The sequence below is a fragment of the Nicotiana tabacum genome, chromosome 7, assembly GCF_000715075.1.
Source record: "Nicotiana tabacum cultivar K326 chromosome 7, ASM71507v2, whole genome shotgun sequence".
Lineage (NCBI taxonomy): Eukaryota > Viridiplantae > Streptophyta > Magnoliopsida > Solanales > Solanaceae > Nicotiana > Nicotiana tabacum.
The window spans coordinates 106,052,830-106,066,377 of NC_134086.1; the positions used below are offsets into that span (position 1 = coordinate 106,052,830).

The window sequence follows — 13,548 nt, forward strand, 5'->3', positions numbered from 1 at the left end:
CGTAATGGCATAGACTTAGACTTGGAGAAAGACATGGCTTGAGAAAGCAGACAGATTGAGACACTTGCACCAGTTCCCATTGAGCTAGATGATTCAGCAAAACTGACAGAGGTGACAGTACAGCCTGCCCAGGAAGAAACCAACACACAGATTAAGGCTGAGATAGAAGCTGAGACAGCCCAGGAAACAGTAGTTGAGGTGGTGTATGACAAAGAGAAAACTCAAATAATTGGGAAGAAGAGACCTCCAACTCTATTCCTATAGAGGCTGGCCAAATACCCAAAAGAGGAACAATACAAGAAATTTTTGGAGATGTTGAAATAAATCCAGGTAAATATTCCATTGATTAATGCATTGAAGGAGATGCCTGGTTATGCAAAAATGATGAAGGACTTGATGTCCCGAAAATTCGACTTCCAAGATTTGGCCACAGTGACTCTAACTCAGACCTGCAGTACTGTGGTGACTAGATCAGTTGCTGAGAAGTTGTCTGATCAAGGGAGTTTCACAATTCCCTACATTATTGGTAATTTTGCCTTTGCCAAGGCACTCTGTGATTTGGGGGCCAGCATAAATCTTATGCCGCTGGTGATCTATAAGAGGTTGGGGATTGGAAGAGCTCGACCCACATCTATGTTGTTGCAGCTGGGTGACAGAGCTGTGAAAAGACCCTCAGGTATTTTGGATGACGAGTTAGTACAGGTAGAGAAATTTGTGTTCCCTGCAGATTTTGTGATTCTGGATTGTAGAGTGGATGAAGAAATTCCCATAATTTTTAGAAGGCCGTTCTTGGCCACAGGGTGAGACCTCATTAATTGTGAAACTGGGGAGCTCAAGATGAGGTTGAACGATGAGGAGATAACATTCAACGTGTAGAAATCTATGAGGCAACCAAACGAATTCACCAATTGTTCTCTTATTGATGTCGTGGATGTAATCGTGGAAGAGGATGATGAGACATTGACTATTGAGGATCCTCTTGCTGCATGTATTGTGAATTTCGATAAGGTGAATGGGGAAGAATTGGCAGCATGGGTGCTGGCTCTAGAGGGCAGAGGGTTTTGGGAGAGAACACTTGAATTCGAGCCCTTGCACTTAGAAAATAGAGAAACTTCTCCAGCCAAGCCATCCATAGAAGAACCACCAAAGCTAGAGTTCAAGCCACTGCCCGCCCATCTCAGGTATGCATTCATAGGACCTAACTCCACATTACTTGTTATTATCTCATCTAGTTTGTTAGATGTGCAGGCACAACAGCTTTTGCAGGTACTCACGGAGCGCAAGACTACCATCAGATGGACCATGGCAGACATCAAGGGGATCGGCCCGACATACTGTATGCATAAAATTCTGCTAGAAGAGGGGCACAAACCTTCCAGGTAACACCAAAGGAGGCTAAACCCCAATATGAAGGAGGAGCCATTATACTTGCAGAAATGGACGGAGAAGTCTGGCCAAAGCCGATCAATTCAGATGCAGTCAAGTGTTACTATGTGTAATCTTTATGCTTTCCTTATATGATGTAAATTGAACTACGCTTGACCTGATTCCCGTTTAAGAAGGGATACGTAGGCAGCTCTATGGGTTCAGTCAAAACTAAATAAAAATTTCATTTCCCCCCGCAACTGAAACTGGGGCAGAATTTTGAGGAGGACCCTCAAAATTCTGAAGTAATTTTAGCCAATCGCCACACGAGCAACAGTAAGAAATGTCAACCCATCAAACTGGGGCAGAATTTTGAGGAGGACCCTTAAAATTCCATTAGCAGGAGAGGTTGCAATGTCCTGAACTACGTCACAGTCGTCGGTTCATCTAAAAGCTATTTTTAATTTATGTCATACTTTTACAAAATCATGCATGTTTATTATTGAAACTGTTTTGTTTAGCAACGCTACCCCAATGATATAGATGAAATCACCATATCAAAGCCAGACGTGTCAAGCAAAGCCCGCGAGGATACAAACTAACCTCCCCCTTACAAAACTCACAATTTTTCTTTGGATACAGGCACTAGGATTGCGAAATCATTAAACATATTGTGCGCCCATGGGACAAACATTGTTTAAAATACGACTCTCAGAACCGTTGCACTTGCCAACATTTTCTATCAGCATACACAAGTAATGCTCCTTAGTCACAATGCTCCCAGTAATCACAATGCTGCAATCTGCTATTAGCTAAGAAAACTCTATTGTCATTTGTTATTTTATTTCTTGCATAAGGCTACCATTATGCGTTCCGAGACTAAACACTATCTCCATCTGCACCTGCATTACATAAGGCTACCATTCTGCTTTCTAACTTGTATAAGGCTACCATTCTGCCTTCTGAGGTTAAGTTCTACCTCCACCTGCATTTGCATTGCATAAGGCTACCATTCTGCCTTCCAATTTGCATAAGGTTACCCTTCTGCCTTCCGAGACTAAACACTGTCTCCATTTGCATCTGCATTGCATAAGGCTACCATTCTGCCTTCCGAGGTTAAGCTCTACCTCCACCTGTATTTGCATTGCATAAGGCTACCATTCTGCCTTCCAATTTGCATAAGGATACCCTTCTTCCTTTCGAGACAAACGTTGTCTCCATTTGCATCTACATTGCAGAAGTCTACTATTCTGCCTTCCAATCTACATAAGGCTACCATTTTGCCTTCCGAGACTAAACACTGTCTCCATTTGCCTTGCATTGTATAAGGCTACCATTCTGCCTTCCAATCTGTATAAGGCTACCATTCTGCCTTCCGAGACTAAACGATGTCTCCATCTACACTTACATTGCATAAGGCTACCATTCTGCCTTCCAACTTGCATAAAGCTACCATTCTGCCTTCCGAGGTTAAGCTCTACCTCCACCGGCATTTGCATTGCATAAGTCTACCATTCTACCTTCCGATTTGCATAAGGCTACCCTTCTGCCTTCCGATGTTAAGATCTATCTATCTGCATTTGCATATTTTCATAAGGCTATCATTCCGCCTTCTGAGGCTAAGCTCTGCCTCTAATTTTCTTCGAAACTAAGTGCTATCCCAAGCACTATTTATCTCGCTTCTCTTACGGGCTAAGCTCTGCCCTTCAATTCGCAAGACTAAGATCTGTCTTCTCCACATCATACTATTGCATCCTTCATGGGCTGAAATATCGCCAACTTATCCAAAGGCGTCATCATTCGGAGGCACCATCTTCATAGCCCGAGAACACCATGTCATGGCTTGAGGATCTCCTTTAATCTTTTGCATATCATTATTCAAAGGCGTCATGGTTCGGAGGCACCATCCTCATAGCCCGAGAATATCATTTCATGGCCTGCAAATCCCTTGTCATACGCTTCATGGCCCATGACATCATGATATGAGGACGACATTCCTAACCATCCAAAGACAACATTCATGGTCCAAAAGGAATTTGCATCATTTTTAAATTTATGCACAGTATACGCTTGTATTGCTTCCATTTGCAGGTAAGCCGGCGAGCAATGGCTATTCCAGCAGGAGCAATCCCGCTCCAGTTCCCTCAGCCATATCAAACTTAACCATTCCCGTAAACCGTCCACTCACTCAGCCCTAAATGTTGCGTCCGTTCTTGAAATGACTTCATCGATATACTCTGCCGATGGATCCTGAACTGCATACGGCTTGATTCTTGTAAAACCAGGGATATGTAGGTAACGCAAAAGCCAGGGTGCGGTTTAAATCTTCTTAAACAGTTTCACTAGGTCAAAACTGGCCATCATTTCTTTACCCGAAAACTCTTTCATCCTTCCCGGGTAAAAAGGGGCAGCTGTTGATACCCAATTTTTCCTCAAAATATTTTTAAATTTGCATATATGCCTTCAAAATCACTTTTTATAATAATTGGTATTTTTCTATAATTTTTCATATTATTATCAATTTATTTTCTAATTTATTCAGTACTTTATATCCAATAATTATTCATATATTACATTACAAGTAATTTCAAAGTATTTATTAGCTCAACATATTAGTTTTAATCCTATTAGGATTTAATTATTTTACAAATTAGCTAATTTGGCATTGTTTGGCTATAGTTACAACGATTTTGCAATTATAGCCTAATTGTACACTTTATGTTAATCAGTAATTTTATATTTTTAATATTAGTTAATTACCTTAATTTTACCTATTTGGCTTTAATTATATTATATATAATTATTAGCTATTTTTATTAATTATTTATCTAATTTTAATTGGGTATTTAACAACTAGCCACCCTTATTTAAATTATAACCAGTCCCAAACCCAATTAAACCAACCCAAAACCCAGGCCCAATCCGTCAAAATCCCCGACCCAATCCCTAAGTCCTTAACCCAGCCCACCTACCTCATTCAATCCTGACCGTTGATCATTCAGATCAACGGTCCCCCATTCCCCTTTCCTTAATTAAACCTGGACCTAACCCCTCCAAACCCTCTCATTCACTCCTCTCTCACGCCGACATCTGATCCCTCTCCTCTCAAATGCTCTCAAATCCTAAGCCTAACCCTAATTGCCATCTCCGGCGAGAAACTCTCGTCTATGGAGATTCTGAATATTCTCCAACCACTACCGACCTTCTATACCTCCTAGTTGTTGATTACGTGGGTCCCTAAAAGAATCTCAAGGAGATTCAACATGTTCCTTCATCTGAGGTTTGTTTACAAGTCTGTCTAAGGCCATCCTTGTTTGTGAGTACTGATTTCCTTCTGTTTTCAGTTCGAATCTATGGCTTTTAATCAAGTTTCTTTCATATCGGCTGTTTTTTGAAAATCCTAGTTTTATAACTACTCGAATCCGTTCAGATCTTTGTATATCTGAAAGGGTTCGAGTATTATCTGTCACTTTCTCTTGAAAATCTCCTATTTTGGCTAATTATTTCGACTCCATTCGCTTTCTTCTGAAATTAGGGTTCGCCCTAATTATTTTCAAATGGGGTTTTTCTAACTTTTCAGTGCTTTGTTTCTTTACTATCTTGACTAATTCTCGTGTATATACTTAGAACCTAGATGTTTTTGTTTGTTGCACTGATTTTCTTCAATTTTTCCTCCGTTATTTATTTATCTCTGTCAACCCAACATACTGATTGATTTCTATTAAGGATTTGAACCAGTTTTCCTGTTAAAACCAGTATTCTTTGGGATTTTTTGCTTAATTGATTTTTATTATGGATTTGAACCAACTTTTTCCCGTTAAAGTCACTATTCTTTTGGGTTTTCTTTCACTTACTTTCCTTATTTATGGCTTGTAATTAGCGTTATTTGCCTTATGCCGACTGATTGATTAATTTATGGTCAATTTATGATTTGTTACCTTATTTAAGCCCCAATCAGAGCTGGTAATGGTTTCTCCTTATATTATCGTGACCTTCCCAGATCTTTCTGTGCAAATTAATGGGGATTAGCCCCAATTAACTTACTGATTATATTTACCTACTTTATTTATGAACTCTAGTTCATTTTTTACCTTATTTGTTTCATCTCCCTAAGTGCTATATATGCACTCTCATTCTGACTCTTAGACACAATTAATAGTTCAGAATACACACACATATTCAAACTCTCTCTTCTCTCTCTGCTACTTGTGCTAACTGCTCGTCTAGCCGGCTGAAATCCAAGGCTAGACTGTGGAACTTTACTTGCTTTACTATCTGCATTTAGCTTCCTTAACTGGTATATTCCTAGTTCAATTCTGAAACTCAACTCTATGTGCTCCATGTCTCCTTCTGCACTGACTTAATGGCTCGTGTGTTTAATTTCCCTTCTTGTTTATGGCTTTATTCAGCATGCTTAAGTTTTGCCCTTTCTTGTTCAAGTGTAATCAGCATGTCTACTTAAGTTCTTTTTTATTTCTCTCAACTAGTATGCCATGATAGTATCATAGACTCTTAAATGTTCTTGGTTAACACTAAGTGGCATGACTAATTATGTGTAATAGACCCCTGTCCTCAACATGACTACTCCTACACCCTGTCTCTATGTCTCATTGCCTATTACTATTCTAATTTCAAGCATGGTTTCCTTGTTAACATTTTAAAGTGGTAGTTTGTGTTCTGGAGGCCAATCAGTTCTTACCTATTCTTTGTACTTGCTGGTCTATATGCATCTTTTCTCATACATGTTATGTGTTTCAGATTTGGGCTCTCTATGTCCCCAACCACTTACTTCCCTGCTTGTGAATGTTGAAGTGGTACTATTTGTTTTGTGTGTGCTGGTTTGTTCCAAGTTGTTGTTGCTCCTATTCCCTTCTCCTTTCAAAATTGTTTTTCCCCAAGTAACTCTTCTGTTGTTTTGCAAACTTATTGCAAACAAATTTGTCAAAACTGTTTCCAACTCAACTCTTTTGAAATCTATGTCAAGCACTCTTACATATACTCTTAGACCACTAGGTTCTGCCCCTTTTGTGTGAGCCTTGCCTTGGGAACCTTGAGCTCCCTCTGAACTCGGACACTTAAAAGTTGGCTTTTCCACACTGCACTTACTCTGTCTTGGCTATGAAATCTAGGTGTGAGCACTGCTCGGGATCCCTTGAGGTCCTTAGGGAACTCTGACACACCCGGACATGAGAAAGACTATGGAACAATTTTGGCACTTGAGGTGATTTATCACATAACTCAGGGAGGAAGTCCTAATCAGGCTCTCTATAGTATAACTTCTTGTTTTTCATTTCTATTTATGTAATTTATTTTAATGTTGGTCTGTAATAATTTGTAAACGAATATTGGGGTAACTAGTAAAAAGTGTGAGTATTTACATGTTTGTGAGGTAAGGCGGGTAGAAACCATGCCTATAAGACTTTACATTTTACTATGTTTGCCTTACCATGTTAGAAATCATGCCTATAGGATTTTACTATGTTTGTCTTACCATGTTAGAAATCATGCCTATAGGATTTTACTATACTTGCCCTACCATGTTAGAAACCATGTTTAATACGATTTTACTATACTTGCTTTACCATGTTAGAAATCATGTTTAATAGAATTTTACTATGCTTGCCTTACCATGTTAGAAATCATGTTTAATAGGTCTCGAAATCAGTTTCACAAATAGATGCCATACCTGTAGCATATAATTTAATCCAGCTCTTGTTACAACAAGTGTTACATGTTTTTTTTCATTGGTCATCATGCCTGCAAAGTTTTTGAAATCATTATTGAACAACTAGATGTCATGCCTATAGGGAATAACTGTAGAAATGCTTCCTATAGATCTCAACTAGTTTAATTTAAATAAATTAACCCAGTCAGCATTTTAGTGCATTTAGAAACTGGTTTAATTAATGGTTTGTGTTCTCTAAAACAAGATCTTTCAAAAACTGCCTTGATTTGTCATTAGATATCATGCCTATGAGGATTCAAGAGTCCGCTTTAAAAACCTGCCTTGTAATCATCTATATTCCGCGCCTAGGCAAGCCTTAGGCAATCAACTTTAAATAAAACTAGAACCGTCTTTATGATTAGTGTTTAACTGTCAATGTATTAAAATTAGTAGGCAAGCCCGATTCGGACTTCTTTTCTGAGTCATGTGATAAATCTGGTTCTGTTGTTATCATCTAGATACTATGCTTTAGAATTCTGAATTCAAACGTGGACCTTACCTGTGTATGAGTCGTGTTGTCTATGTGCATTAATTGTGGAGGTATATCTGAGCCTTCTATTTGTTTTTGTGTTTCCCCCTAAATTCAGTCTTATATGTTTTTATTTGTCGCTTAGTATTGTGCTTTTAAACCTGAGGGTCTTCCTAGAACCTCCCCCTTTTTAGGATAGGAGTCCTAAATTCCTCCGGGACTGATAGGAAGGGACGGGTAACAGCATGCAATAGGGGTTGAGACCAACCCTCACTTTAATTACCTTCACGTTGCGGGAAAGGATAGATATGGATATGATGACTGGTGCGTTAATACCACGTGTAGCCCCTCTTTGAGGAGTGTCATATCGAGTATTGCATTGATGTGATCCATATTCTAAATAAACCTAGGACACCCCTCTTTACATTCACGAATATGCTTAGATTGTAATTCTTTTCAAAATCTTGATTTCATTAATTGCTTTTCAAACATCTGTGTTTTTAAACTTAAATCCCCTATTATTTGAGTCCTACTTGTTTATTTGCTAATTGTACAAATTCACAAAAATTGTTTGGCCAGGAACCACGCTAGTGGATCCTAAGGGGTGCCTAACACCTTCCCTTGGGATAACTTCAAGCCCTTACCCTATCTCTGGTTACCAAACGTAGTTACTAATGAACCCCATAGGTGCCCTAACGCACCTTAAATTGTTAGGTGGCAACTCTTCAAAAATGCAAACCCCCTTTCTCAAAAGGAAAGAGTTGTCCCAACCAAAATGTCATAAACCTGATTCCGCAAGGAAAAAAGGGGGTGCGACAGCATGGCGACTCTGCTGGGGATATTTAGGCTTTTACCATTTAATAATGTTTTTGTGAATTTGTACCCCTCCCTATGTGAAATTACTTGTTTAATTTCTTTAAGCATTTAACTTCTTCTTCAAAAGCAAAACTGACATATCTTTCTTGTTTCCTTCCTTTATAACTATTTTAAATTATGAAATTGCTGTATTTATCGCTTTCTTAATGTGCAAATACATGTCCACATGCTTTTAATTATTGCATAATCATGCTCAATATCATACTTCACTCGTGCCAAACAAATACTATAGCAACGCTTGATGAGTGGTTGTGCCCTTCCTATATCATTACCCCCTAAATTCGGAAAGGCTTATTTGCGGTAAAACTAGTCGATCAGCGGTGCAGTTGACAGTTCTGTGCCTTTCCCCTTGAGTTGTCCGCCCAAGGGTACCAGTCTAAAACCCCATAGAAACCTTACTCTATTTAAATTGTGCATGCATCATGGTCAAACCAAGTTGGATCAGTTATGTTGTCCACATAATGATCCTTCAAGATAAAGGCCTATTCAAAGTTCATCGGGTTTTCCATAATCCCAACGGATGCAACCACATTTTGCGCATTAATTTAAAGAACTAAATGTTGATGTGCTGATCATAAATATATAAATAGTCGAGTCCGATGGGGTTAGGGTCTAACCCTTTTGTTTTGCGAAAAATGAGGCACGAGGTCCCCAGTTTCGGTATGGCTAGCACGCCCCCACTCTTGCTAGACTGGTGGAGGAGTCTTCCATCGAATGACCAAATCAATGAGTGGAAAGAGAGGGCCGCCAAAGCTAGCAAAAAAGTTGGAATATCTGGAATACAATCTGCTGGAGTTGGAAGGAAAAGTGAGGAAGAGAGTCACCGACTGCTAGAACACTGAGGGAAACGAAGGAGAACACCTGGAAAAGGCATTTTTACTGGTGAACCTACACGAACTGGAGGATTTGATCACCGAGAGCATTCAACCTGAGGAAGGTCCTTCTGAGGCCAAATAGATTAGATTTACTCTCTTTCCAAATGTAATAAGGCCAAGTGCCAGTAGTGACTTGTTATTATCTTAGTATCGTTTTGGGATTCGTCTATTTTTATATTATAAAATGAAGCATTTATTAGCATTTGAAGTTCTCCAAATCTATTTTTCGCTTGGCCTACTTCGAGCCCAAAGAAATTCCCAAATTAGGATACGCTTTACATTCCCGTACTATGTGTTTAACTATTGCAATACTTTTTATAATCTTCACTAACTTGATTACATTTTGTTTTTATTTTCATTTTTATTATTTCCCCTCCCCAAAGATTAATTTGTGCACTCTGGCATCATCATCTTATTTCATAATATCCAGGAGCCCTCCACCCACTCCTCTTCTTAGTCCCATTAAAGGCAAGAACAAAGGCAAGATGGAAGATCTGAACAACATCAGGAAGGAGAACACAGCTGAACAGGTAGAGGCCACTGATGGCCAGGGTATTCAGGTTCCTAATGAGAATGTGTCTCAACTTGAACAAAAACTGTTGAAATTCCAGGAAGAGCTCAATCAGGTTCGGAATCTGGCAAACCTGTCATTTTCCCTCAGCACCCCAAATATCAACTTCCCCAACGCTCAAAACCCTACACCTCCTCAAAATATCCCAAAACAGCATAATCATCCCGCGCCTCACCATCACGGTGCTCCACCAAAGAACCAATGTAACACCTGTCATACCCCAAACAACGCTCCACTACTCATCCCAGAACCTCAGAACTCCAAAAACGGCCATTTCTACACCCATACACCAGGCCACCATAACAATCTTATCTACGTGGAAACCATGCCACACCCTACCCAACCTATCTCATACACACCTAAGTCTGATGAAAAGGATCTGATTATCAGGAACTTGGCCGAGGAACTTAAGAAACTGACCAGCCAGATTCAGGGTGTTGAGGGAAGCAAAGGAATCGAGGGGCTGAACTATGAGGACCTTTGCATACTGCCTGATGTCGAGCTGCTCGAGGGGTACAAACCTCCTAAGTTAGAAGTGTTTGATAGTACGGGTGATCCAAGGGTCCATCTGAGGACATATTGCGACAAGCTGGTTGGAGTAGGGAAGGATGAAAGGATCCGCATGAAGCTGTTCATGAGGTGTTTGAAAGGAGATGCATTATCTTGGTACATCAGTCAAGATCCCAAGAAGTGGTCAAGCTGGGTAGGAATGGCATCTAACTTTATGGACAGATTCAGGTTTAATACAGAGAATTGACCAGACGTGTTCTATATCCAGAATTTGAAGAAGAAGCCCACGGAGACGTTTTGTGAGTATGCTACTCGTTGGAGGTCCGAAACATCTAAGGTCAAGCCCGCCATAGAAGAGGAGCAAATGAACAAGTTCTTTATCCGGGTTTGGGACCCGCAGTACTATGAACGGTTGGTGATGATTGATAGCCATAAGTTCTCCGACATTATCAAATTAGGTGAGAGAATTGAAGAAGGTATTAAAAGTGGTATGGTTACAAATTTTGAGGCCTTGTAAGCTACAAATGAGGCTTTACAGTCCGGTGGTGTGTCCAAGAAAAGGGACGGAGGGGTCGTTATGGTTGCACAAAGGACCAAGTCTCCCCTTAAATACCAAGCTTACCCAATACCTCCACTCACATACCAGCCAACCCGAAACAATCAAGCACCCTCACCCTCGTACCAAGCTCTGCCACCAACTTATCAATCATATCCGCCTCCTACATATCAACCTACTTCGCCCAGATACTCCCAACCCGCTCATGTCTACCAAACTTACAATACTCAACCATCCCATTATCAATCACCCCATGCACGCCAAAATTTCCCTAGACCCCGACCTAATTTTGATCGCAGACCTCCAAAACAATATACGGCCATCGCTGAACCCATCGACCAGCTGTATGAGAGACTCAAAGCCGCTGGTTATATCACCCCCCTCCCTGCTGCAACCCCTGAGAATCCTTCTTAGTGGGTTAACCCGAACAAGTCCTGTGCATACCACTCCGGCATGAAAGGGCAGACCATCGATGAGTGCCGCTCCTTGAAAGACAAGATACAGTCTTTGATTGATAACAAGATCATTGTGGCAAAGGAACCTGCTCCAAACGTTCGCAACAACCCTCTGCCAGACCATAAGGGTGGGGGTATCCACATGATTGAAGTAGAAGATGACTGTGATCCTGAGGGATCAATCGGGTTGATCGTAGAAGGCGATGACCCAAAGAAACCGACAATTACTCTCAATCCAATCATAGTCCAGATCCAACTGTCTGAGGACGCTGAGGTGAATATGTTTGTAACTCTTGAGTTTGAAGTAGCGCCATCCGCAAAGACACCGGTACCAATTGAGGTTAAATTCGTGACTCTGGCAAATACACCAACACCATTTGAGGTTGTAGTCTTACCACCCAAGGCACATGTCCCGTTCAAAGTGAAGATAATCGTGCCGGTCCCAGTGGTGATGTCTACCATGCCACCATTCTATACAAATGTTGTACCCTGGGACTATACAGCTAAGGCAAGAAGGAAGGGCAAGGTCAGGATTGAAGAAACTATCGCAACATAGGGTATGACAAGAACTGGTAGAGTCTATACCCCTGAACATCTTGCAGAATCAAGCAAGCAGGCCTCCAATCGGCCGCCTCTCATTGAGACAGGTCCGGACGACCTCTAGAGGAAAATACAGGCCAAGGAATATTCGGTCATCGACTAGTTAAACAAGATGCCAGCACAAATATCCATTCTCTCTTTGTTGTAAAATTCTAAGACGCACAAGAATGCTTTGTTAAAGGTGCTAAATGAAGCGTCTGTACCAAGTAACATCACTAGCGAGGAAGTGGCTAATATGGTAGGACAAGTTCTGAAAAGCCATAAGATCACCTTAAATGAGGACGATCTGCCACCTGAAGGGCTGGGGCACAACAAAGCACTGCACATCACCGTGCAATGTAAAGATTATTTTATCACTAGAATCCTGATCGATGGAGGTTCCAGCCTTAACATTTGTCCATTGGTAACACTCAAGAAGTTGGGTAAAGGGCTACATGAGATAAAGGATGGATCAATCAATGTGAAAGCCTTTGATGGTTCTTAGAGGTCCACCATTGGTGAGATTATTCTATGCTTGCAGATTGGGCCAACCTGCTTCGATGTCCATTTTCGAATGATAGATGTACCAACGTCTTACAACTTGCTGCTGGGACGGCCATGGATTCATGTTGCTGGGGCCATAGCAGCAATGCTGCATCAGGTAGTAAAGTTCAAATGGAATCACCAGGAAATGATCATTCACGGCGATGGTAGCAACCCTATATACAGTCTCCAGACCATTCCGGCAATCGAGGGAAGAAGGAAGATGGGTGGAGAAACTTACCACCACATTGAGCGGGTCAATGCTATCGACAAAAACAAATGGTGGGATAACAAAATCGAGAGTATACTAAGTTGGAATGGGTATGAGCCTGGCAAAGGTCTCGGCAAAAACCTCCAAGGAATCTCTAAACCCATAAAACTCAAGAAACATGGCACTACCTTCGGTTTGGGATATGAATACACCTGGGAAGAATTCAATAACTGGTTGCCAATATGGCGTGATCCTTACTATCCACTAGAGCAGCCAATACCACATCTGGAGTAGACCTTCCAGCAGGCCGACATTATTTATAGGTCAGATGAAGAAGAAGCACTTGCAACAGTGAAGAACTTGTTTTTAGAGGATAGTGATATGGACTGTTATGTTATTCTCGAGGAGGAGGAGGAAGGCCCTTCCATACAAGCTGTGAGTAGAGGAGCACATCTCAAGAATTGGACCACCAGGACAACCAAAGCCCGACGAGCCTCGGGGTAGCAAGGCTAAAACAAACATTATTCATTGTTTCATTTACTAAATGATTTTCTTTTTGCATTTTTCAATTCCTGCAATAAGATCTCCAATGTTCAAAATAGTTATTCAACTTATCAAAAGCATTTTTCTTATGAATTAATATTTATTGCTATCATTTTCTCTCCTTGCTTTACCAATACAGCATTCTTATTACTTATCTTGATGAACCAATGAATGTGACATGCAATGAGACAACGCAACAAACAGACATTGATTTAGAGGAAGATGACATACCTGACGAGATTGTCAAAGAAGTTGAGAACTTTGAGAACA

At 40.6% G+C, this 13,548-nt stretch overlaps 1 protein-coding gene across 1 annotated transcript; it reads left to right on the forward strand.

The window, feature by feature from the left end:
* Positions 1–384: 384 nt before the first annotated feature.
* LOC142162212 (uncharacterized) lies at positions 385–804 on the forward strand. Its single transcript, XM_075218535.1, has one exon. The coding sequence runs from the start codon at positions 385–387 to the stop codon at positions 802–804; it is 420 nt and encodes a 139-aa protein (XP_075074636.1).
* The last annotated feature ends 12,744 nt before the right edge of the window (positions 805–13,548 follow it).

What these genes read in the sequence shown, in the direction of transcription:
- LOC142162212 (XM_075218535.1), top strand. Translation starts at nt 385, where the DNA reads ATGAAGGACTTGATGTCCCGAAAATTCGACTTCCAAGATTTGGCCACA.